A 23,469-nucleotide genomic window follows, 5' to 3' on the forward strand; every position below is an offset into this window, starting at 1 on the left:
AACAGAAATCAACTCCCCACATTCTTGTTAGGTTGCTCTGAAATTTCTTCCTCTTCTTCCTCCTCCTCCACCTTCTCTTTATTCTTTCCTTTCTTCTCTTCCTCCTCCTCCTCCCCTCCCCTCCTCCTATGCCCTCCTCCTCCTCCTCCTCTTCCTCCTCCACCTCCTCCTCCTCCCTCTTCTTCTTCTTCCTCTTCTCCTTCTCCTTCTTCTTTCTTCTTTTCATTTTTAATTGGAAAAATTCAGAAATTTATTTTCTTCAAAAAGTAAGATTACTAATGTTCTATGTCTCACATTTTCAAATTTCCAGAAATTGAAGTCACACAAAACTATTCATATTCTACTTGAAACTACCAAGTAATTGTAATAATGAAAACATTAAGTCATATTTGCAATACCTAAAAATTATACTGTTTGGGCCTATGAAATATTTTATACCTGTAATTCCCTCAGTTTTTAGAAATAACCAAGTTCTTACAAGATATGTATCATAAACAACAGGAAATTAAAAATTATAGAATTGATCCACAGTAATCAGGGACCATTCAGGCTTAGGACAACCTGACCGTCCATTTACTGTTGTCCGGTTGTATTTGATGAACACTCTTGTCAGACCTCCCATCCTTGAGGCATGGGACATCAGCAGCCATGATTCATGCTATAAATCCCTGAAGATTTTAGCCTACTGATCTAATCCACCACAGGCCACCAACTTGAAGCATTCACACTGAATCTTTTGTCCTTGTCAGAAAGTTGGCTGAGAATACATGTAGCAATTTTACAACTTAGCCACAAAGCAAACATTCCTATTCTACTAAATAGGGAATAAGCAATTGAACTAGGTATGAACTGTGATTTTCTGATTCTAAAACATATTCTTTGTACTTCAGATTCGTATTTCAGTAGGGATGATTAGATATTGCACCTTGAAAATACATATGAAGGGGTTCAAACAAGCCAGGGGTCAGCTCTATGACATTCCAGGGTCCACACCTCCATCACCCTCAGGCCCACTACTTTCACTTTGGGTTCACCTCTTTTCTTCTGTATAGATTCCTTTGTTTAATTTGAGAAAATGCATTGCTCATTATTACGTGTCAGAGATAGTTTTATACCTGCTATTAATAACTAAAGTATCTTTTTGTTGTTGTCATTCTTCCTTGACAGTACGCAGATTCATTTAATTTTAATCCCCACAAGTGGCTGTTGGTGAATTTTGACTGCTCTGCCATGTGGTAAGTTTCCTCCTCTTGAAATGTCAATTTGTCCCCACTATTCTGCAGAATAGTGGTTTATTCTAAATCACTGTGTTTTTGTGACTGTTATCTGTATTACCTCAAGTGGAATATTTTTCATTTATACAGTTGCCTAGTATGTGTTCTCAAACTTTCGTTAAGGTTGAATGTAATTCCATTCTGTTGCAGGGTTTGGTCAATGACAAAGACTGTCCTGGAGTTGGAGGACAGATATCTGACCCTAGGTGGGACCTCATCACAGAACCTGGGGTCTTTGTTCTGTGTTGGGGTCACTAGTTCCCTTGTAAGAGTCACAGAGAAGCTATGGTACTCTGCTTGCCAGAGAGGAATTGGGCAGAGAAAGCTGCAAAATCACTTTGGGACTGTTGAAGGCGAGTGATGATGACTAGGAGCTGCAGTGCCACTGGCAGTGATCACCACTGGGACTCAGTCCATGCCCTAATGTTATAGTTATTCACTGTATCACTGTCATCCCGTTGTTCAGCGATTTACTTGAGTGGGCACCAGTAATGTCTCCATTTGTCCCAGCCCTGAAATTTTAGTAGCCTCTCCTTACTCTTTTTTCCCAACGATTGGAGGCTCTTTTCAGGGTCAGGGGAATGAGACCTATTATTACTGTATTTGGCATATTAAATATGTGATGGGGAACTTGCCAGGCTCTGCCGTGCGGGCGGGATACTTTCGGTAGCTTGCCGTTTTCTCCAAAATATATATATACATATATATATGTATACACATATATATGTATATATATATATATTCCTTTATGATGATGTGTCGTGCAGCCACTTTGCAGCCGCGTGGTCCAGGAATATGTTCATTCATGTGTGAGGCTTGGCCAGAGGGTGTGGAAAGTGGCCTGGAGCATGGTGGGATAGTGGAGATCGGCTGCTCGGGCTGGGTCCCTTGAAGTGGGGAGGGCTCTCACCCCCCCACCCTCTGGGACACCCTTGGTGTGGAGTTCCGTTATAGTCATTACCCTGATAAAATTTGAAAAAATCGATGTTTACAGGCACAGAGAGGGCTTAGTGTCTTCAGGCGCTAAGTGCAAAACTATGAGTGCAAACCCTGAAACTGCCTACCCACAGTGAGGTGATTCTGTTAGCTCTCTGTTGGAGACCCTAGAGAGAAAGGGCCTGTAATCTAGGAAGCAGCCCGGGCAAGTATGAAGTCCTGATTCTGATTTTTCCCGTGTTCCATGCAGGGACCTACGCGATCCTGGCCACCCCCCAGTCTGGGGTCTCCCAGTGAGAGAGAATGTTAAAGAGGAAATGGTCAATGGTCATTGTCCACTCAGACTCTGTTTATGCAATACGAGTCATTACCTTAAAGCACTTCTGCACGGAGGACACCCATACCTATTGTGGAGTGATAGCATAGCGGGTAGGGCGTTTGCCTTGCACGCAGCTGACCCGGGTTCGATTCCTCTGTCCCTCTCAGAGAGCCCGGCAAGCTACTGAGAGTATCCCGCCCGCTTGGCAAAGCCTGGCAAGCTCCCCGTGGTGTATTCAATATGCAAAAAACAGTAACAAGTCTCACAATGGAGACGTTACTTACTGGTGCTACAACAATGCTACAACAGTGCTACAGTGCTACCTATTCTTTTAGGTATCACAGATAAGTGAGATCACCTAGTGTTTGTCTTCCTTCTAACTTACTTTGCTCAACATGATATTTTCTACTTCCACTTGAGTGGCAACAAATTGCTTGATTTCATCCTTCCTTGCAGCTTCATAGCATTTCATTGTGCTATGAAATCTTTATTATACACTCACCTGTCTAGATTGATTCCATAGCCTATCTACTGTGCTAAGTGCTGCAATAAAAAATTGTGTTAATACATCCTTTTGGGGGCTGGAGCGATAGCACAGCGGGTAGGGCGTTTGCCTTGCACGCGGCCGACCCGGGTTCTAATCCCAGCATCCCATATGGTCCCCTGAGCACCGCCAGGGGTAATTCCTGAGTGAAGAGCCAGGAGTAACCCCTGTGCATCGCCGGGTGTGATCCTAAAACCAAAAAAAAAAAATCCTTTTGAATGAATGTTTTTGTGTTCTGGGGAGTAGATACCAAGAAATGGAATTGCTGGGTCATATGGCAACTCTACCTTTACTTTCCTCAGAAATCTCCATATTGCTTTCCATAAGGGAAGATACAGACAGCATTTCCACCAGAAATGAATGAAAGTTCCATTTTTTACTACATCCATGCCAGCACAGATTGTTCAGTAGTTTTTGTTTGTTTTTATATACACAGTGGTATAAAATGATATATCATTGTTGTCTTGATTTGGGTTTCCTTGATAAGTGATGATGAGAACTTTTCCATGTGCCTTATTGTCCATTTATCTTCCCCCATTTTGATAGTTTTTTTCTTTTTATTGTACTTAATCTTTATAAGTTCTTTATATCTTTTAGATATAACCCTTTATTTGATGTGTTCAGTGCAAATATTTTTTTCCCAATCAATTGGGTGTCTTTTAGTTTTAGAATGTGGGTTTTTTTTTAACCATAAAATCCTTTTTTAATATTCTGTAGTTACATTTATTTATTTTTGATTTTGTTGCCTTTGCCAATAGAAGCATATCATTGAAAGTACCTTTGAGATCCAAACGTATGGGCACTTTGCCACTATTTTCATCAATAGTGGCATACTTTATATACTTTATAGATTCTGGCCTAATTTCAAGTTTTCTGACACTTTGAATTGACTTTTGTGGAAAGTGCATGATATGAATCGAGCTTCTTCATTTTTTTAAAGATATCTGATTTCCAGTTTTCCCAGCACCATTTGTTGAAAAGGCTATCTTCACTCCACTTTATGCACCCATCTCACCCATTGAAAATTAGTTGGCCATAGACCTGGGATTTGTCTTTGGGTATTCAATTCTAGCCAATTGGTCAGAGACCTTATCCTTATTCCAGTACCATGATGTTTTTGGTACCACACCTTTATGGTATAGTATCAAGTAAGATGGGCTGGAGTGATAACACAGAGGGTAGGGCGTTTGCCTTGCACGAGTTCGATTCCTTCACCCCTCTTGGGGAGCCCGGCGAGTTACCAAGAGTATCTCGACCACAAGGGAGAGCGTGGCAAGCTACCCGTGGCGTATTTGATATGCCCAAAACAATAACAACAAGTCTCACAATGGAGATTATGAGATAACAGTCTCACAACGGTTACTGGTGCCCACTCGAGCAAATCGATGAGCAACAGAATGACAGTGATACAGTGATTAAGTAAGATAGTGAGACACCTCCCAATTTCTAATTTTTCTCAGTATGGTGTTGGCTATTTGGAGTGTCTTATGATTCCATGCAAAATTTATTACCAACTGTTCTAAATACTTAAAGATTATTTAAGTATTTGTGGGGATTGCTTTGAATCTATATAATAATCTAGGAAGAATGGTCATTTCGACATTGATTCTTGCAGTTCATGAACATCTAATATTTTTCCATTTTCGAAGATTATCTTCCATTTTTTAAATAATATAACTTTTGAAGTATAGATCTCTTACATCTTTTGCTGAATTGAATCTCTGGTACTTGATGTTTTTGGACAGTATCTTAAATAAAAGAGACTCTGATTGCTTTCTCCTCTAGTTAATTATTTGCATATAGAATACAACGCATTTTTGTGTGCTTACTCTGTAGCTGGCCACTTTTCTGTACTGGGTCACTGTTTCTAGGAGCCTGTTAGTGTACTCTCAAGGGTGTTGTATGTACATTATCATACCTTCTTCAAATACTGCTACCTTGACTTATTCTTTACTAATTTGTATATTTTTGAGTTCTTTATCTTGCCTAATTTCTGTTGCTGGGACTTCCAGTACTATATTGCATAAAGTGGAGAAAGTGCATAAAGAATGCATATTGCATATGAGTACATCCTTGTCTTGAGTCTGATATCAAAGAAACACTTTCAGTCTCACCATTAAGAATGATTCACAATGTGTATTTGTTATAGATGACCATTACTATCTTGAGGAACTGATTCCTTATTTTCCATAAGTTGAGTGCTAAAAAATGTCCTGAGTTTTTTTTGCCCAGAAGAGTATAACCTAACACCCTGAATAATATGAAGGGATAAACCATACCATTCTTCTCTTGTTTGCAAGGAGACTGCTTCTCTGCCCACAGATCTGTAGGTGTGCTTGAGTGTTTGTGGTCCTGCTTGGTTTCTGGCATGTCTTTAGGATAGTGGGACAGAAGAAATCTGAGAACCAACTCAGAGGTTATTTTACACTATTATGAATATCTATGGACTCAAAAATAAGTATTTTGTCAATCAGGATTTATTGCCGTGATATGAATGATCCCAAAATAATAGAATATAGGATACAAGATATAACTGAATTTTAAAAATTCTCGTCACTGACTGTTTTTCTATTTCTTAATTTTAAGAAGTGCATCTTTTTGTTTAATGAAATTTTACCAAATGGTTAGTCCATAATTGGTTATTATCTCAATATTGAAATGGACAAGATAATTGAGGTTTCTAAAACTTGCAGTTATTACAAGCACAACAAAATATCTCATGATTTCATTATTCTTTTTATAAGCTTTTTATTGTACATTTGATATTTATTTTTTATTTTTTTCAATTTTATTTTATTGAATCACCATGTGGAAAATTACAATGCTTTCAGGCTTAAGTCTTAGTCATACAATGCTGAAACAACCATCCCTTCACCAGTGCCCATATCCCACCACCAAAAAAAAAAAAACCCACAGTATGCCTCCCATCCCGCCCAGCCCCGCATCCCCCTCCTTGCAACTGATCAATTTCACTTTACTTTCTATTTACTTTGGTTACATTCAATATTTCAACACAATCCTCACCATTATTGTTAGGAGCACCCCACTAGAGTCAGACCTGTTGTGAAGGGAAATGAGACTACCGTGGCCGTGCGGTTTTGAATTTCTGTACTTTAACAACTAAATCCAGGGAGATTTCTTCCGGATATTGGATCATTGCAAGCTTGAAAACCCCATCTGTGGTCGTCATAATATGGCGGTCCCCAGGCCCTTCATCCCCGGGAAGGGACAGGCGAGAGAGAGAAATACCTTTCCCCTCCTGGATGGGCATGGGGTCGCGGCTTGGTTCTCAGGCTGGAGACATTCTGCAAGTAGCTGCCCATGTTGAATTTGGTTCAGCTGAGTCTGGATTCACGCTCGTGCAGCTGCGGAGGAGCCGCACACACGTGCGGCCCCTGGGGTCACATCTCAGCAGCAGCAGGAGGGGCCGGTGCCTCCCTTGATATTTATTTTTATATGTAGACTTAATCCATTTTCTCAGATCCAAATGTCTCTTTAATAATTGATATTTTCTAAAATAAGTTGCATGTCTTTCATACACCAAGCATAAGCTTTATCTATCTTTAAAAAGGAAGACTGTTTTTTCCAAATAAAATAAAATTCTATCTTAAATAGTTTTACAGAGTTTTGTATACTTCTGTTACATTTCCCCTCCTATAAAAAAAATTGCACTACTTTGAAATATTCCTAATCATTGTAATTATGGAAAGACTTGATTGAAATATCACTCTGATTGTGATAAAGCTTTATTCTATGACTTATTTTAAAGTATTAATGCACAATTTTCCATGTGTCTCATTTTTTCACTTTGTCTTTGTACTTTTTAGTAGTTGAAATCCATACTTGCTGCTGGTAGCACCTAGAGTTGCTATAAACTCATTCAGAGAGCCTATGAAGTGTTGTAAATGATTTTTAAAAGAAGACTTAAAAAGTCATACTTTCATCATAACACTGGGCACCCCTTTCCTCCTTCCTCAGTGTTATCCCCAGGAAAATGTCTGTTGATAGAGAGAGATTGTTCTTACTATAAACCCCAGTGTCTGATGTGGAGAGAGGGAGAACAAGAGAGTTTACATATCCATGCATATAGAACCATTTGTTTGCTTGCTTAATAGCCTTCCTCTTTATCATACCAAACTTTACAAGGAAAATATAACTAGTATTTGAATATTGAGAACAGACTTCCATGGATTCACTGGAGCTAAAGGTCAATTTGGAAAGTATTATTGAAAGTATTTCAATAACATTAGAAATATCAAAAAATACTAGAAATACCAAGAACTAAATATAAATCTGCAACAGAAATTGTGTACAGTGAAGCAGTAGAGAGAAGACTTCAATAGAAAGATACACCACATAATAGAATGAGCTAAAGTAAGCTTGAGAATAGCAACAAAATAGACTTCCCAAGACTATATAAGAAAGAACAAATATGAAGATATATTAATGCAACAGAAAAGAAAGGTAAGCAGATTCTATTAATACAGTCAGATGTTGGTCCTTAAACTACCTAATAAAATAAATAATCTATTGAAATTTGGACTTTTAAATTTTTAAATGTTAGGTGAACTCTATCAGAAATTGAAAGATGTTATAACCAGATACCACAGAAAATTTTATTTTATTTTTTTAATTTATTCTTTTATTGAATCATCATGTGGAAAGTTACAAGGCTTTCAGGTTTAAGTCCCAGTTATACAATGCTCCAACACCCATCCCTTCACCAGTGCACATATTCCACCACCAAGAATCACAGTATACCTCCCCCCATCCCCCACCTCCCCAGCCCCCCACCCCACCACCACAGAAAATTTTAAACTAGTAAGAAAATACTCAGAATTACATCTTGCTCCAAATTGCCTTCAATTCTTATTCACTACTTTTCATACTGAATACATACTCAATAGTCTCATAACAATGTGTAACAACAATTGACTCAAAAATAAATAGAAAACTAATAAAGATGGTATGCTTAGAGTTAAATTTTGACCCAACAGGAAAATCCAAATTCGTCTAATAGTAAACTCTACCAAACTATCAGGTCTTAGATGAGTTCAGTATTAACATAGCATTAATACTACGTAATATTTTTAGTGTAAACACAAGGGACATTGCTTACAGTCAAGTGGAAGTGAAGTGGGAACTTCATTTACTGAGAGCAATAAATATCTTCAAGTGTACCTGCTCTTTGTCCCCCCTCTCTCTAAGACTAGACTCAGAGCTGTCCAGGTACAGAGAAACTGAAAGCTACTCCTCCAGCTATTCCTCATACAAACGCAGGACACACTAAAATGGCTGTACATACATATCAGTGCCAACCAATCTAAAGCAGAAGAACCCCATCTCAGAGAGAAAGTACAAGACAACTTATTATGCTCATGAATGTGGTCCATGTTTTAACTCTTTGAAGAAATAAATAAATAAATCTACTCTTCCCCTCCACACATTAATAAGTAATATGCTAGACTCCTTATTTCATGCTCACTGAGTTTTATCGTTCAGGGTCTTTCACATTATATTTACTTTTTTTTTTTTTTTTTTTTTGCTTTTTGGGTCACACCTGGCGATGCACAGGGGTTACTCCTGGCTCTTCACTCAGGAATTACCCCTGGCGGTGCTCAGGGGACCATATGGGATGCTGGGATTAGAACCCGGGTCGGCCGCGTGCAAGGCAAACGCCCTACCCGCTGTGCTATCGCTCCAGCCCCCTATATATTTACTTTTAAGCTCAAGCTATAGTTAGATGGACATTTCTTTTCTAATTTATCCCCAAGGATAAATTTGCCACAAAATTGCCTTGAGATAGAGTTCATGCTGCCAAACGAGGCAGAGAGACAATTACCATAAAGCCTCAAATTCTAGTCCAAGGGAGAGTCTGAGCAGAGTTGTGATGAGTAACTATCACCCTGTATGTTCTGTGTGACATACAGGTACGAAAGGACTGAGCTCTGAGGACAGCATCCACATCCTAGGATATGTCCTCCCACCGTGCCCTTTGTTCATATGCATGTACTTGCAATGTCTACTGAGGCAGCTGCATGCAAGTTCCGGAAACGTAGATTTATCCTTCCAACACTAATTCACCAGCTCTAGATACCATCCAAGTCCCACAATAGAGTTCATTGCTGACATTTCCTTAATAGTGCAACCCCCCACATCAAACACTCGCTTGAAGTAGTACATCCCTCTAAGGATCTGTACAACTTAGCTATAAAGTCAGAGGTTCCCATGTTCCTCCGACTTTTCCACATCACTAGAACAACACACAGAGTCTAGGAAAGTGCTTTCCTTACACTAACTACTTCACTAGTCTCCAGCCCTTTGAAATATGCTGACCAGATCAACTTGTATACTGGCAGTTTATTTTAAAAGATGCAAAGAGACAAATGGAAGGAGCACAGGACAGTGAATGTGGAGGGACACACTGAGCTCTCTCTCCTCTGCGTGTGCACCTCGATATACTCAGCAACCCCAAAGCTCACTGAGTCCTGTCTTTCTGGGCTTGGTTTTTTTGTTTGCTTTTGTTTTGGAATGGAGGTTACATCACATAAGTATGATAATTCATTAGTAACTGGTGGTGAACACGATTTCCTTTCCCTTCCTCACTCTCTCCCAGGTTAGGAAGGATTGTTCAAAAGCCCACCATTCTCATTAACTCCATTTTTCTGGCCCCTAACCTCATTCTAAAACTATCTAGACTAAAGCATGTCATCATATTACGTGTGAGAAACATTTTTTTAAACCGGTGATGCTATTCCAATGAGAATCCAAGATAAAGACCAATTATTTGGTTTGTTTTTTGGGTTTTTCCAGCGTGCTGCTCGGGGATCACTCCTGGTGATGCGTGGGTGCCAGTGCTCCTTCTTTCAAAGCATGAGCTCTAGGCTCCAAACTATCTCCTCAGGCCCTGGCAAGTCCTGGATATGACCCTGCATCCAGTGAGGCAGTAGCGGTGGTGCGTGCAGGACAGAGGTCAGGAGGGGCCTTGGCCAGTCAGTGCTGAAGCTCTCAGGTGGCACCCAGCAGAGGATTCTTCCCGGGCTCCTCTTAAGCTTTCTCCTCTGTTGTCCAAATCAGGGTGAAGAAGAGAACAGATTTGACTGGAGCCTTTAAACTGGACCCCCTCTACTTGAAGCACAGCCACCAGGATTCAGGTAAGCGACCAGTTTTGCTCTCTGCACTAAGGCCTTTTTGTTCTCATCAGAGCTACATTTGAAGAGCCAAGGAGCTAGAAAGGAGGAATTCTATGCAGCAAACGTTATGTGGGGGCTGGGTGTACAGCTCTTGTGTCCCCGGGAAGGGCTCAGGGTAAACTCTTGGACCTCCAATCCCTGGAAGTGCATGATGCTTCATGGCACTCACCCATACTGTCTCCACCTGCATAGGGTCCTTCCCATTGTGCCTTCCCTGGTGTTTTCCTGAGAATTTCCCTTTGTTCATCCCTGTAACACAAGAGGGAGAGAGTACAAATACATTCACTAGACGGTGTATTTGTGAAGTATGGAGAGAAACTGGATGAGGCTGTCAATGATTTGGAAACTTGTTCTCTTTGGCTGACTCAGCACCTGCCTGCAAAATATGGTGGGATGGGACAGACTGATCTGGGGTGACCTGAGAAGCGCTGGGATGAGACATGTTCTACGAAAGGCTGACCTCTGGGTGGCTATGTACTCCCAGATGGTCTGGACAGCAGGAACACACAGGGGATGGGTGGGGCTCTGGAAAGAGCAGAGATTTCACTGAGAGAGACACCAGAGAAATGTCTGCAGTGTCTCCTCAAGAAAGCCCAATAACAGCCCCCACCCTGACAAAGTGTCTGTCATGGAGGGAGGGAGCCTGGGACACCGGTGGTGGGATTGGTGCAGGAACACAGTGCCTAGAACTTAACTGTGAACATGTAAATCATGGTGTTTTAATAAAAAAATGAAATCCAGCTTAAAGTTAGTAGGTCTCCTCCCTCAGGTTAGAGTCTCTGGTAGTAGGTCTCCTCCCTCAGGTCAAACTCTCTGTTGATAGGTCTCCTGCCCTCAGGCCAGACTCTCTGGTTAGTAGGTCTCCTGCCCTCAGGCTAGATTCTCTGGTAGTAGGTCTCCTCCCTCAGGCCAGACTCTGTTAGCAGGTCTCTTGCCCTCAGGTCATTCTCTATGTTAGTAGGTCTCCTGCCTTCTAGGCCCTGCCAGACACTCTGTTAGTCAGTCTCTGAGGGATGGGCCTCAACGCATACCTGAGGCTGGCACGGGGTTTTTCTGAGAATCTCCTTGTGCTGCTAAAGTCTGGAGTGTCTCTAAAATGTCTGTACCAGTTAAGAAAGGCTCAGTTTAAATCCTGATAAAAATAAAATGTATGTGGGAAAGAGGAATATGAGCAGATTTCTCTGGCACTGTTTTTGTGCCCACATCTACCCTCTTGCTGGGCAGTCTCCCCCAAACCTTGGAGACATACACTTTATTCACTACAAGCCCTCACACCACTAGCACTGGCCCCGGACATGTGGCCCAGAGGGGAAGGAAAAGCTATTGGAGCTTCTAAGGGGCTGTACTTCATGTCTTTGGATAAAAATCCTCAGCACCATAAACCCAGGGGAATTTAGCAATAAACACTCAGTGTATTGATGGGGAATCAGGTCCTGTATGGAAAATAACATTGTCTTCTTAACAGTGACTGGAGTAGAAGCAGTAGTGAGAAACGATGAGGCAATGGACACTGTCCCCTCCTCCACACCCAGAAACCTAAGCTCAGGATTGCTTTCTGTAATGATACAGGTGACATGAAATAACCAAAACACAGATATTATTACACTATAAAAATATCATATTCAGAAAACAGTAAAGATTAAACAATGAGTTCAAAAGTTTCCATAACCCACCAACCAAACATAAATATTAATATGTTGTTGTATTTCTTACCAATCTTAGGTTTTGTTTCAATTATCTTCCATTTATAGGTGTAGAAGCTTCTTATCCCAAATATATTTAGTATAATTGTAAATACTTCCTGAGTATAAGAATATGCATATAATCCACAGTAGATCATCATCTCTGGACTTTCGTATTTATATTAAGCCTAAACTCTTGGGGCAAGGGATATAGCTCACTGTCAGGGCATCTGTATTACACATATGAAGCCCGGTCTGATACCCAACATCCCCATTACACACACACACACACACACACACACACACACACACACACACGCAAACAGTTATGCAAAGAAGCATCCAACTAAATCCAGCTTTTCAGCTAACCCATAAGAAACTCTACTTTCAGTAATTATGTTGTTTGGTCATGGAAACTTTCATTTGAATATTTTTATTTACATTTCTATGTGCATTATCTACTAGAACTTTCTACAGTGTTTTCTGTTCTGTGCTGTCCTACATGGCACTCATTAAGTTCGATGCTATTCTTGAACACTTGAGGTATGTTCAGTCTAACTGAAGAACTAAAGTTTCCAGTGTGATTTCTTTTCAATAAAATTTGAATAATCATGTATGACTAGTAGCTACTATAACTGTCAGTACAGTGGTACAAATGAAAAAGGAAGGTCATTCATTCGTCTCCACTAACAGCGTCATCTGCATTTTAGAACAAATTCTCCCTGTATTATAAGCCAAGTATGTTTTGGATGATGTTGATGTTATCCTGTTTCTCTTGGTATTTATAAACCCTGCCAGGTTAATTCTGGTGACTATAGTGTTGATGTTTGTTTGACTCCATTCTATGTGATGGGAAGTAGAGAACACTGGCTGCAGTTGCCCTGGCATTGGGAGTCTGGGTTTCTCCCTTAGCGTCACTCAGGAACTCAGAAGTAGAACCTGACAAAATGTCCTTGAGTGTTTGACCATCTCTCCATAGTGTGATCCTAATTGATGGCAGACTTTACATTTTCTTGTAAATATAATGAGAAATCAGCTACCTATGGTGGAAAGCCATGTGGAAGGATGGTTGCTTTAACTGGACCACTGATTCAGTTGCTCAAGCAAAGGTTTGCTATGGCCACACTAAAACCACTTTCTTGAGTAGTAGGAAACACATTTCAAGCCCCAGACTATCTTATCTGAATTCTGTTAAATGGGTCAGATGCCTAAAACAGGCTGCAGCTCATCTGGGCAACTCCAAGTGGTTACCTGACCAATGTCACCATGTGGAAACTCCATAGCGTGAGATTTTTCACACAGAGTACTTCTCCAGCACAAGCCTGGAATTTACTGCTGAGGATATGAGGGGATTTCAAAGTGCAAACCAGCCACTTTCACTGAATTCTGGATGATGGAAAGAATTCAACAGACACTTATGTCTTCTCTGTGCCAGAAGAATAAGAGTTCATAGTATGAAAGCAAATGCTATCTGCAGTTTATTATTATTTGCAATGTTCTGACACTTAAAAACTTTTACAACTGAGGTTCTGTGATTTACAGGATTGTCATTGATAGTTCTCAGTGATGTATCCCCATTACTGACATACATCCTTCCCTGCCCTCATAGGCCCAGTGCTCCTCCCTTTCATCTCCCAACTCAATTATGCGGGTCAATTCTTCCACTAGGGTACTTTTGTACCTATATTACCACCTTGCTGTGTATCTTCATGATCACCTGAGAGAGATCATCCTGTACCTATCTCTTTCCTTCTGACTTCACTATCCATGATATTCTCTAGTTCCATCCATATTGTGGCAAATTACATGATTTCTTTCTTTCTTAGGGTGGTGTAGTATTCCACTGTGTTTATATACCACAACTTCTTGTATATTGTAACCACTTTTTATATCACAAATCACTTTTCCATACATGAAAGATAAAGGCTTTACACACTTGTAAGTGCTGATTTTCCAGGTTAAGTGCAAACTGGAAAATCTCATATTTTGCTGCAGATATAATAGCAGAGATCGAAGCAATGGGGATAATTTACAATTTAGCACTTACCAGTTCAATTCAGGGGACCCTGCTCCACGGGCTGCCCTTTAACAAATTATCAGGGAGATGCCCCAGTCCTTGCCCTCACTGGTTTTATATAGCTCAGGAGATGACATGGGAAGGATGCAGGAAGATGAGAAGGCATCAACAAACATGTCTAATGGTTTCTTCGTTTTGTTTACCTTTCCCAGGGCTGATCACTGACTACAGGGTAAGTGGGAGAACGCTCTGTTAGAGCTCCAGGTTTGTGATAATGCACTGTAGAGCTGGGCCCTATCTTAGCTTTTAGTCTGTAACCAAGCCTTAGGTTACACAATCAGATTTTGGTGCTTGCACACATATCTGTAGGGTTCACTGTGGACTTCATGTCTTAAGTTGCAGGACTTGCACACATGCTTGCTGGGGGTTGGGCAGTCTTAGCTGAGGCATGTGAGTTGTGACTGTGGTGCTTTTCTGGGTTTATTAAATTAATGCTCCCTAATCGGTCACTTCCTGACCCTGGGGCTCACCCATCTGTTTGCTTGTAGAATGTGCTAGTTATTATACCCCACCTTTTTTTTTTTTGAGATTACACACGCCTATCTGTATGTTTCAGGAAGTCACTTGCAATACCAAAGATCAAAGAGAGCAGAGCTGCAGGTTAAAACAGTAGAACTTCCAGGACCATGCTCTGTGTATGCGGGACACTAGGGGTTTAAACTCATGACATATGAAAGGACTGTAAGCCACTGTGTTATTTCTTCTAGACCCCAAAATTAAAAAAAAAATTTTTAAATAACATTTTTTAAATATTAAAAATGGACTGGGCTGGAGCGATAGCACAGCGGAAGGGCATTCGCCTTTCATGCGGTCGATCTGTGTTCTATTCCTCCACCCCTCTCAGAGTGCCCGGCAAGCTACCAAGAGTATCACGCCCATACAGGAGAGCCTGGCAAGCTACCCATGGCATATTCGATATGCCAAAAACGGTAACAATAAGTCTCACGATCAGAGACGTTACTGGTGCCCGCGCAAACAAATTAATGAGCAACGGGATGACAGTGACTGTGAAAAATAGACTAGTTAAATTTTAAGAAGCTCCCAAACAACTTGGAAAATAAAAAACAACAATAAATTGTACAACAATAAAAGACAAAAAAATAAAAATATAAACAACTCAGTGCCAAGACTGAGAACTTGTCAAATCCCTTAGCCTCCCCAAGCCTGTTTTCTCTCATACAAAGGAAGCCTCAGGCTGAGGTGTGGCTTAGCAGCAGAGTTTATGACCTCTATGTGTTAAGCCATGAGTTCTAACTCTGGCACTGCAAAGCAAAAAACTGAAATAAAGTAAAAGAAAATATGACCACTAACCCCTGTGTTGCAGCACTGTGGGAAGCTAACAGTGAATGACATGACTTCACCTAACTCAGTTCCTGGTGTAAATGGAGGTGACCTGTGTTGTTGATGTCTTCTTGCAATATATTTTGGAGCTTGAGCTGAAATCATACATGGATGCTGTTGATGCATTCAGCACTAACCATCACTAACCTACCCTCCAGTGCAGATGGCCTGGGCATTGCTGGACCATTATAAGGCTGCACTAATGAAAACCTACCATCTTGACCCCGTTCTCTGGAGAGAGGCCCAGAACTCACTCTTCATATTGCCTTTATGAGCTGCTACATGACAGAAAGTTACCAAAGGAATAAATCAGAGGGCTGAATGTGTGCTTTGCATGCCGAGTCCTAGCTTCAATCCCCAGCACCACATAGTCCCCCAAGAGCTCTGAGGGCTGCTCCCAAGCACAAAGCCAACCTAGAAGTAGCCTCCAGCTATTGGGTGCCATCCCCAAATAGAAAATAATAGAAAATATATAACAATAAGTAAAAAAGTCACAAGTACTTTCTACACTGAATCCAAATTGTTTCAGTGTTATTCCCATGCATCATCCTTCTCTTTTCTTTGCTTGTGCTAGTACATTAACAAGCACAGAGAAGTCCCATGGACTGGAGAGTGAAGTCACCTTACTGGTTCAGAAAACAGCTGGGGAAGAAGCCAAGCTTACTTGAGAACTGTTTTGCTGATAGATGTCTTGTCCAGTGAGAAGGCCTGTGTGCCATGTCTGGGCTGTCAGCAGGCAGGGCACAAGGAGAATCAATACTTGTAAAAAACTAAGGCACGCCGAGGGGCGTGTGCACTCTCGGGCTCTCCGGGCAGCTCTGTCTCATCACCTTCGGTACTCTGGAACTGCTGTGTATGGGCTGGATCAGGACTCCAGCCGGTGGTCAAGGACCGGCGAAGGAAGAACGAGGACCAAGCTGGTTGCTGATTAGTTACCGCTTATTCAATCTTCCATCTTTCTCATCTCCTGCACTCCCAGCTCCAGCCTCTCTCTGGATCTACTGCAGCCCTCTCTGGCTTCTCTAGTCTCTCTCTTTTCCCTCTTTCTCTCTCCCCCTTGCCCCTAGGCTACACACAGCCAGGTAGCAAAATCATCATAAGAAAGCCCTTCCTGAGGGCAGGGCATTCCAAAGCCCTTGCTGACTCTTCGGGTGTTTTTCTCCTTTCCTTAGTTCAAACACTCATTAACATCTTAATACTAGTTATTTTTGTATGGACATAGCAAGAGATACATTGAGGCTTGCAAGGCAGCTCTCCTGGCAACATCTTGCCACAGACTCAGACCACAGCACTCAGGCCAGATTAATCATTCCTCACCCTAGCAGGGTCCAAATCTAGTTATCATTGTTTGGATCATGACAACATTTGTCCACGATCAAGCTCTTAACTTATAGGCATTAGGCACTTTGGTCAGGCCCATCTCGATGCCAGGGTAGCACACAACTCACCGCTTGCCCTGGGTCCTTCTCCTCCCACGTAGGGACCCTGCTTTTGGGGGTGCTAGGAAGTAAGGACAGCTGAGGCTTAGGAAAAGAGAACAGATGCCCAGGAGGAAAACATCATGTAGAGTCAAATGACTCCCAGGTTACAAAAGCATAGCATTTGCTAAGTCTTCCTGTGTCCATACAAAAAGGACATTGCTCTGAATAAACTATGTAAAGGACTCAAGGAGAAGAGAAAATCAATATTTACAAGTCAACAGAACACTAAGAAAGAAGCTACAAATAAGCAAAGAGTAATGGGAACACTGTAACAGGAGTAACCCAATAAACCTAAACTACCTGAGGCTATGTTATCCTACAAATACTGCTATAGAAAATTGTTCAGGACATAAAAATATATGAAGAAAATACCTTGTGGTGTTCCACTCTATTATTTCTTAACACTGGTGCCAGAAAAGGATTTGGGAGGCCCCACTTCCATGCAGATCTCTGCAGAGAAAGCCTCTTGCAGTCCACACTCCCCACTGCACTGTCAGCTTTGCTGTCCAAGGCCAGACACGGCAGCTGGAACAGTCAGCTTTCAGATGATTGGCTGCTTCCAGAAGAAATAGGCGGACCAAGGAGGTAAAGGCTCTAAAACATTTCTCCCTGATACACTATTTTGGATTTCATTTCAGCACTGGCAGTTACCGCTGGGTCGAAGATTCCGCTCTTTGAAAATGTGGTTTGTATTTAGGATGTATGGAGTCAAGGGACTGCAAGCCTATATCCGCAAGGTGACTTGTTTTCATTATTTATCTAGGAAATATCAAGGATTTAGGGGCTTTAGAAATGAACTAGGATGTATTAGTAATGAAATGAATGATAGAGGGCATCTAGGCTATTGACAGTAGCATATTTCTAAGATGGTCAGTGCACTGTGATAATCTTGTAGATGCTTCCACGAAAGCGGTATCCTGTGGGAAACCATCCAGTAAAGAAAATGTATTGCTAGCATTTTAGTCATGTCTCGCAGACAGCTAGGGTGAGTCAACAATGGAAACTGTGGAGCGAATGGAAAAAATGTTTTCCACAAAAAGGAAAGCAACTGTGGTGGGAATGGATGTCAACCATGCCAGCCCCATGTTCCTCAAACAAGCTCCCTAACTCGTACAACTTGCTTGTACAACCTAGCTCCTCCCGGGCAGGTGAAACCACCCATTTTATTTATTTATTTATTTATTAATATTTTTTTATTGAGTCACCATGTGGAAAGTTACAAATTTTCAGGTTTAAGTCTCAGTTATACAATGCTTGAACACCCATCCCTTCACCAGTACACATATTCCACCACCAAGAATCACAGTATAGCTCCACCCCTCCCCCCCACACCCCTAGCCCCCCACCCCACCTGTGTAACTGACAAATTTCACTTTACTTTCACTTTGATTACATTCAATATTTCAACAAAACTCACTATTATTGTTTGGAGTTTCTCCCTCCTAAAGTTAGACCTGCTGAAAAGGAAGCATTTGATAATATGTTTTCCATTGCTGAGAATGAAGAGATATGAGGTCAAATGACCACACTAGCGGCCTCATGGTTTTGGGAAACCACCCATTTTACCAGGTGAATTCAGTAGCTAGGATATGAGGGTTAAAATTTGGGAACCACCAATCTCTTCAAACTCCATTACCAAACTTTCTTTTATTATATTAAAACAATCTATGCCATATTGAGGACCAGAGAAATCGTACAGCTGGTAGGGCGTTTGCCTGGCACATGACCAACTGGGATTGGATCACTCCTCCCAACAGGAATGATCACTGATCAGAGCTGCCTCCAAACCAAAAATAAGTAAATAAAAAACTAAAACTACCACTGCATAACCATGAGCAGGTTTCTGTTTTGGCTTTCCAGGAGGTTAAAGGACAGCAATGCACACCTGAAGAGCTCTGACTTCCCAGGCAGGTGTAGATGTTTGGGCTGCTGTGGGGAACCATTGAGCCTAAAGTCTTTGGTGCCCTCTAGTGGGTATAAGCATATTACATGACTAGGAATGGCTTGCGTGCTTTTTCATTCACAGCAAGTACTACCATTCAAATATTTCTTGAGCACCTCCAAGTGACAGCACTATGCTGGATGTGTGTATTTAGAAGAGCAGGATGTGCATCTAAACTGTAGAGATTTTTCTCAGACCTCTAGTTGGATGGCTTTTGAGCTCCACAAACATCTAGAAATCAAATATGATGGTTTATTCTATGACAGGCAATTCTTGAATGTGACATGATTCACAGTTCTTGGTGGCAAATGCTGTGGAATAACAACCATGACAACTACGGAACTGAAGGTTAGGTGTTAGGCATCTACATAGATAAAGTCCTTTTTTTATTTTTATTTTTTGCCTTTTGGGTCACACCCAGGGATGCTCAGGGGTTACTCCTTGCTCTGCACTCAGGAATTACTCCTGGCGGTGGTTGGGGGACCATATGGGATTGCCAAGGATTGAACCCGGGTCAGCCGCATGCAGGGCAAATGCCCTACCGGCTGTACTATTGCTCCAGCCCCCTTATATTCTGATCCACAAACTGGGCATAAGTGAATTTCCCCTATGTAGGTTGTAGTGAGGATTACTCAGTGGTGAACCACACTGCAGTTAGCCTCACCAGGAGCCTACAGCAAAGTTAAAAGACACACTAACAGAATGTCTAAATCCCTCTTCAGTGTTTATTTCAAAAATGATGAAAGATGGTTGGGGTAGGATTAAAAAAATAAGCCTAGAAATATATGGCTGGTGTTTTTCTGAAGAGAATGGAATTTTCCCCAGAATGAGTTTTTTTTTAAACCTGTGTGTGAACAGGTGAGACAAACACTTGAAGAAAGTAGCTAAAAGAATGTAAATGAATTATAGATGTGTCATCTAAGGAAAATCACATGGGTGGGTAAGTGGTGATAAGAGCCTCATAATGTCCCTCTTTCCCTTCAAGCATGTCCAGCTATCTCATGAGTTTGAGTCTCTGGTGCAGCAGGATCCTCGTTTTGAAATTTGTGCAGAAGTAACTCTGGGGCTGGTCTGCTTCCGGCTCAGGGTATGTTCAAGTTTATTCCAATATTCTTGTTTTCTTTTCTTTGAATGTGACGAGAGGAATGTGTCATTCATGAACTTTGTGTTCAAAGCACTCAGAATTAAGTCACACCTCAGTCTGCTGTTCATACCACCTACTATACATATCAACTATATCCTACATGCACACAGTTCTCCATGAATTGTTCTCTTCCTTGGTCAGAAGCTGTGAATTCTATATGTGTGCTAGGACACTCACCAGTTTCTCCATCCTTATGTACCTATAGGCTGCTCTAAGGACTGGCCTGACTGTAGCACCACTACCCAGTGTCATTCCCAAACATGATGACAGTTAACATCATCTGAGAGATGCTGAAAAAATGCCAGCCTAGGACCCTAGCTGACTAGGACATCTGCACTTTAGCATGCCTTGCTACTTCTTCCCAAGGTTGTTGGTAGGTACACACATGATTAAGATGGGCTGTGGCTGTGACAAGGACAAGTGTGTTTGCTCTGTGACGAGCGTGCTGGCCTTAGACCCACTGATGGTACAAGCCATTTTACTGGGATCCATGACCAAGTTTCTCAAAAGGCCCCAAAAGATGGAGGGCCAGACCTCTTGAGACTGGAGGACCACCTAATGCCCTGGTAACTCTTGAGCTGACTTTTCATGCCCCCCTTCCACAAGCTTCCTATTCAATTTCAAGAAGACAGAAAGACAGCCATGGCTCAGCTGCATAGTTACAACACATGGCTTCTCTTACCACATGCTTCTTTGTGATTCTAGAGATCTGAACCAGTCATGGAAGTCTGGAAGCAGCAGATCGTAGAGCTCTGATATAAGGACGCGGGGGAGATACAGATAGGGGAAAGAGGATCCCTGAGATCATGCTCAGAGATGATCAGTAAGCACACACATACATGTGGATCCATCCTGACATTATTCCAGATACTGTGGGGGTAACAAACGTGGGACATAGTCAACTTTGGTGTCATTAGCTTTTTTTTTTAAGTTATGAAATAATTGTTTTGTTTTTAGTACCAATGTACTTGTAGGATTTTGATTTTCAAATTTTACTAGTTTAATTGGGGAATCATTTGCCAACCACTTTGTTCTCCTAGAAGTATTTTAGTATCTACCCCAGTTTTTACAGAAATGAATTTGGAAACACCCCATCCTCCAATAAACACCCTCACACATCGTAGTGATCTGTCACTCTGTCCTTAGATGTTACTGATCTGCTTTCTGTTGAAGACTTTGTCTGTTGTGAACACTTAGTAATGAAATTGTCAGTATACTGACTTTTATGTCTGGCTTCTTTCACTTAGCATGTCATCAGATTATATTTTATTTTCACCAAAATTAATGGTGACCCAAACCACCTATGCATATGGTCTCTATCATTTTTCTATGTCAGGTTCAGTCATACTCCTAAGTTCAGGGTATTTCTATGAATTTTAAAAATTTTATCGTCATAATTTTATTTTGTCCCATTCATCACCACCACTGCAATATATAGAGGAACTTTACTTGGCATAAAGCATAACAGTACTGTATACTATTATTATCTCATAACTGCCTTCCTGCCACTGTATCTTCACCCCAACCTGTCCTGTTGTTTCATTCTGCACCTAATTTCCTTCTTCTACTTTTTCCCTCCCCTTTTTCAAATATTTTCCACATCTACATCTCAGACTCAGATTACCTTCTCTGGCATCTTACCTCTATTTTTTTTTTCAGTCTACTGCCAATGTTTTTTTTTAATGTAGGAGTACTATTTATTTAGCCAATGATTAACCTGACTGAAGCATGTTTCAGAAGACAGAAAATGTCACAAAGTTGTTTTTTCTTTTTCTTTTTGGGTCACACCCAGCGATGCTCAGGGATTACTCCTGGCTTTGCACTCAGGAATTACTCCTGGCAGTGCTTGGGGGACCATATGGGATGCCGGGGATCGAACCCGGGTCGGCTGCGTGCAAGGCAAACGCCCTCCCCGCTGTGCTATCGCCCCGGCCCCAGTTTTTCTTCAAATATAAAATATATTTGAAATGAGAAGGAAGTTTTTCTTAAACTATTTATTTTCTGCATTTACTATTTATCAGATGTTTCCTTTTATAATAAATCTCTATGGCAGTTGTTTCCTTTATAGCATATTCTTCTTTATCATCCACCTGTAATAAAATGTCTGTTCTGGGTGGATGGAACCAGTTTCTGAAGTTATTTTCTGGTAGAATTACCATTCAGGCCGTCTATGTGAGACCAATGGGAGCTCCATAGCAAGAGGCTAGGTGTATCTGAATGGGTCAGATTCCAAAATAAGTTTGTGTCTGGGTCAAACTGGGTTCTTCTCTTTCCTCTCCTTGCTCTTTCCCCATTCTCAGAACAGAGTGAAACTATAACAGTTCAGTCCTGTGTAAGTTACATGATCAAGGCTGCAAGGCTGCACTGTCTGTCAGCCCTCTTTTGCTTCAACTTTGTGGCTAACAAAGGGTGGAATCACTGTGGCAGAAAAGGACAGAAAGAGTACAGAGAATCAACAGCCTGGGGAATTGGCATCCTTGACAGAGAAAGCGATAGGCTCTGTCCTCTTGGTAGGCTGCTCTCTTCAAAGGGAGGCCCATCTATGAGACCTTGGGCCTGTTTTGTGAGCAATTTCCCTGATTCTAGTTATAAGTTGACTATCACACTTCATTTGCTATATTGAGATTTGGTTCTCCGAAGCCCCTTCACTGGTGCCATTAGTAAGCTCAGTTCTATGGTTTATGTTTTTTTTCTTTTTTTTGCTTTTTGGGTCACACCCAGCAGTGCTCAGGGGTTACTCCTGGCTTTGTTGCACTCAGGAATTACTCCTGGCAGTGCTTGGGGGACCATATGGGATGCCGAGGATCGAACCCAGGTCAGCTGCGTACAAGGCAAATGTCCTACCCGCTGTGCTATCGCTCTGGTTTATGTTTTTATATGTAGATAACATTTCTAGGAATTGCCTTACACACACACACACACACACACACACACACACACACACACACACACACACACACACACCCCTCAGACTTTAGAACCCATTTTTTTTTTAATTTATTTATTTATTTTTTATTAAATCACCGTGTGGAAGATTACAATGCTTTCGGGCTTAGGTCTCAGTTATTCAATGTTGAAACAACCATCCCTTCACCAGTGCCCATATACCACCACCAAAAAAAAAAAAAAACCCACACAGTACACCTCCCATCCCGCCCCCCCCCACCTTGTAACTGATAAGTTTCATTTTACATTCTGTTTACTTTGGTTACATTCAATATTTCAACACAAACCTCACTATTGTTGTTAGGAGTACCCCACTAGATTCAGACCTACTGTGAAGACAAATAAGGTCGCGCGGTTTTGAATTTCTGTACTTTAACAAGAAGTCCAGGGAGATTTCTTCCAGATATTAGATAATTGCAGGCTTGAAAACCCAATCTGTGGTCGTCTTAATATGGCGGCCACCGCACCCTTCATCCCCGGAGAGAAAGAGGCAGAGAGAGAAATACCTTTCCCCTCCTGGGCGGGCACGGGGCCGAGGCTTAGTTCTCAGGCTGGAGACATTCTGCGAGGAGTTGCCCACGCCGAAAGAG

General features: G+C 41.5%; 1 protein-coding gene and 1 long non-coding RNA gene across 2 annotated transcripts in view; one reads left to right on the forward strand and one right to left on the reverse strand.

Annotated features, from left to right (window-relative positions):
• The window catches only part of DDC (dopa decarboxylase), an 87,196-nt gene that overhangs the window by 58,409 nt on the left and 5,318 nt on the right, over positions 1 to 23,469 (forward strand). The window contains exons 9-13 of the mRNA XM_055127111.1: positions 1,168 to 1,235; positions 10,151 to 10,227; positions 14,178 to 14,197; positions 17,486 to 17,584; positions 19,775 to 19,876. Of these exons, the coding sequence (XP_054983086.1) occupies positions 1,168 to 1,235; positions 10,151 to 10,227; positions 14,178 to 14,197; positions 17,486 to 17,584; positions 19,775 to 19,876 (366 nt within the window). The remainder of the gene's footprint in view (positions 1 to 1,167; positions 1,236 to 10,150; positions 10,228 to 14,177; positions 14,198 to 17,485; positions 17,585 to 19,774; positions 19,877 to 23,469) is intronic.
• LOC129402106 (uncharacterized) overlaps positions 7,924 to 23,469 on the reverse strand; it is a 29,265-nt gene continuing 13,719 nt past the window's right edge. The window contains exons 4-5 of the long non-coding RNA XR_008628546.1: positions 10,436 to 10,515; positions 7,924 to 10,134 (exon numbers count right to left, since the gene is read on the reverse strand). This is a non-coding gene — a long non-coding RNA (uncharacterized LOC129402106). The remainder of the gene's footprint in view (positions 10,135 to 10,435; positions 10,516 to 23,469) is intronic.

This window comes from Sorex araneus, chromosome 2 (assembly GCF_027595985.1).
Source record: "Sorex araneus isolate mSorAra2 chromosome 2, mSorAra2.pri, whole genome shotgun sequence".
Lineage (NCBI taxonomy): Eukaryota > Metazoa > Chordata > Mammalia > Eulipotyphla > Soricidae > Sorex > Sorex araneus.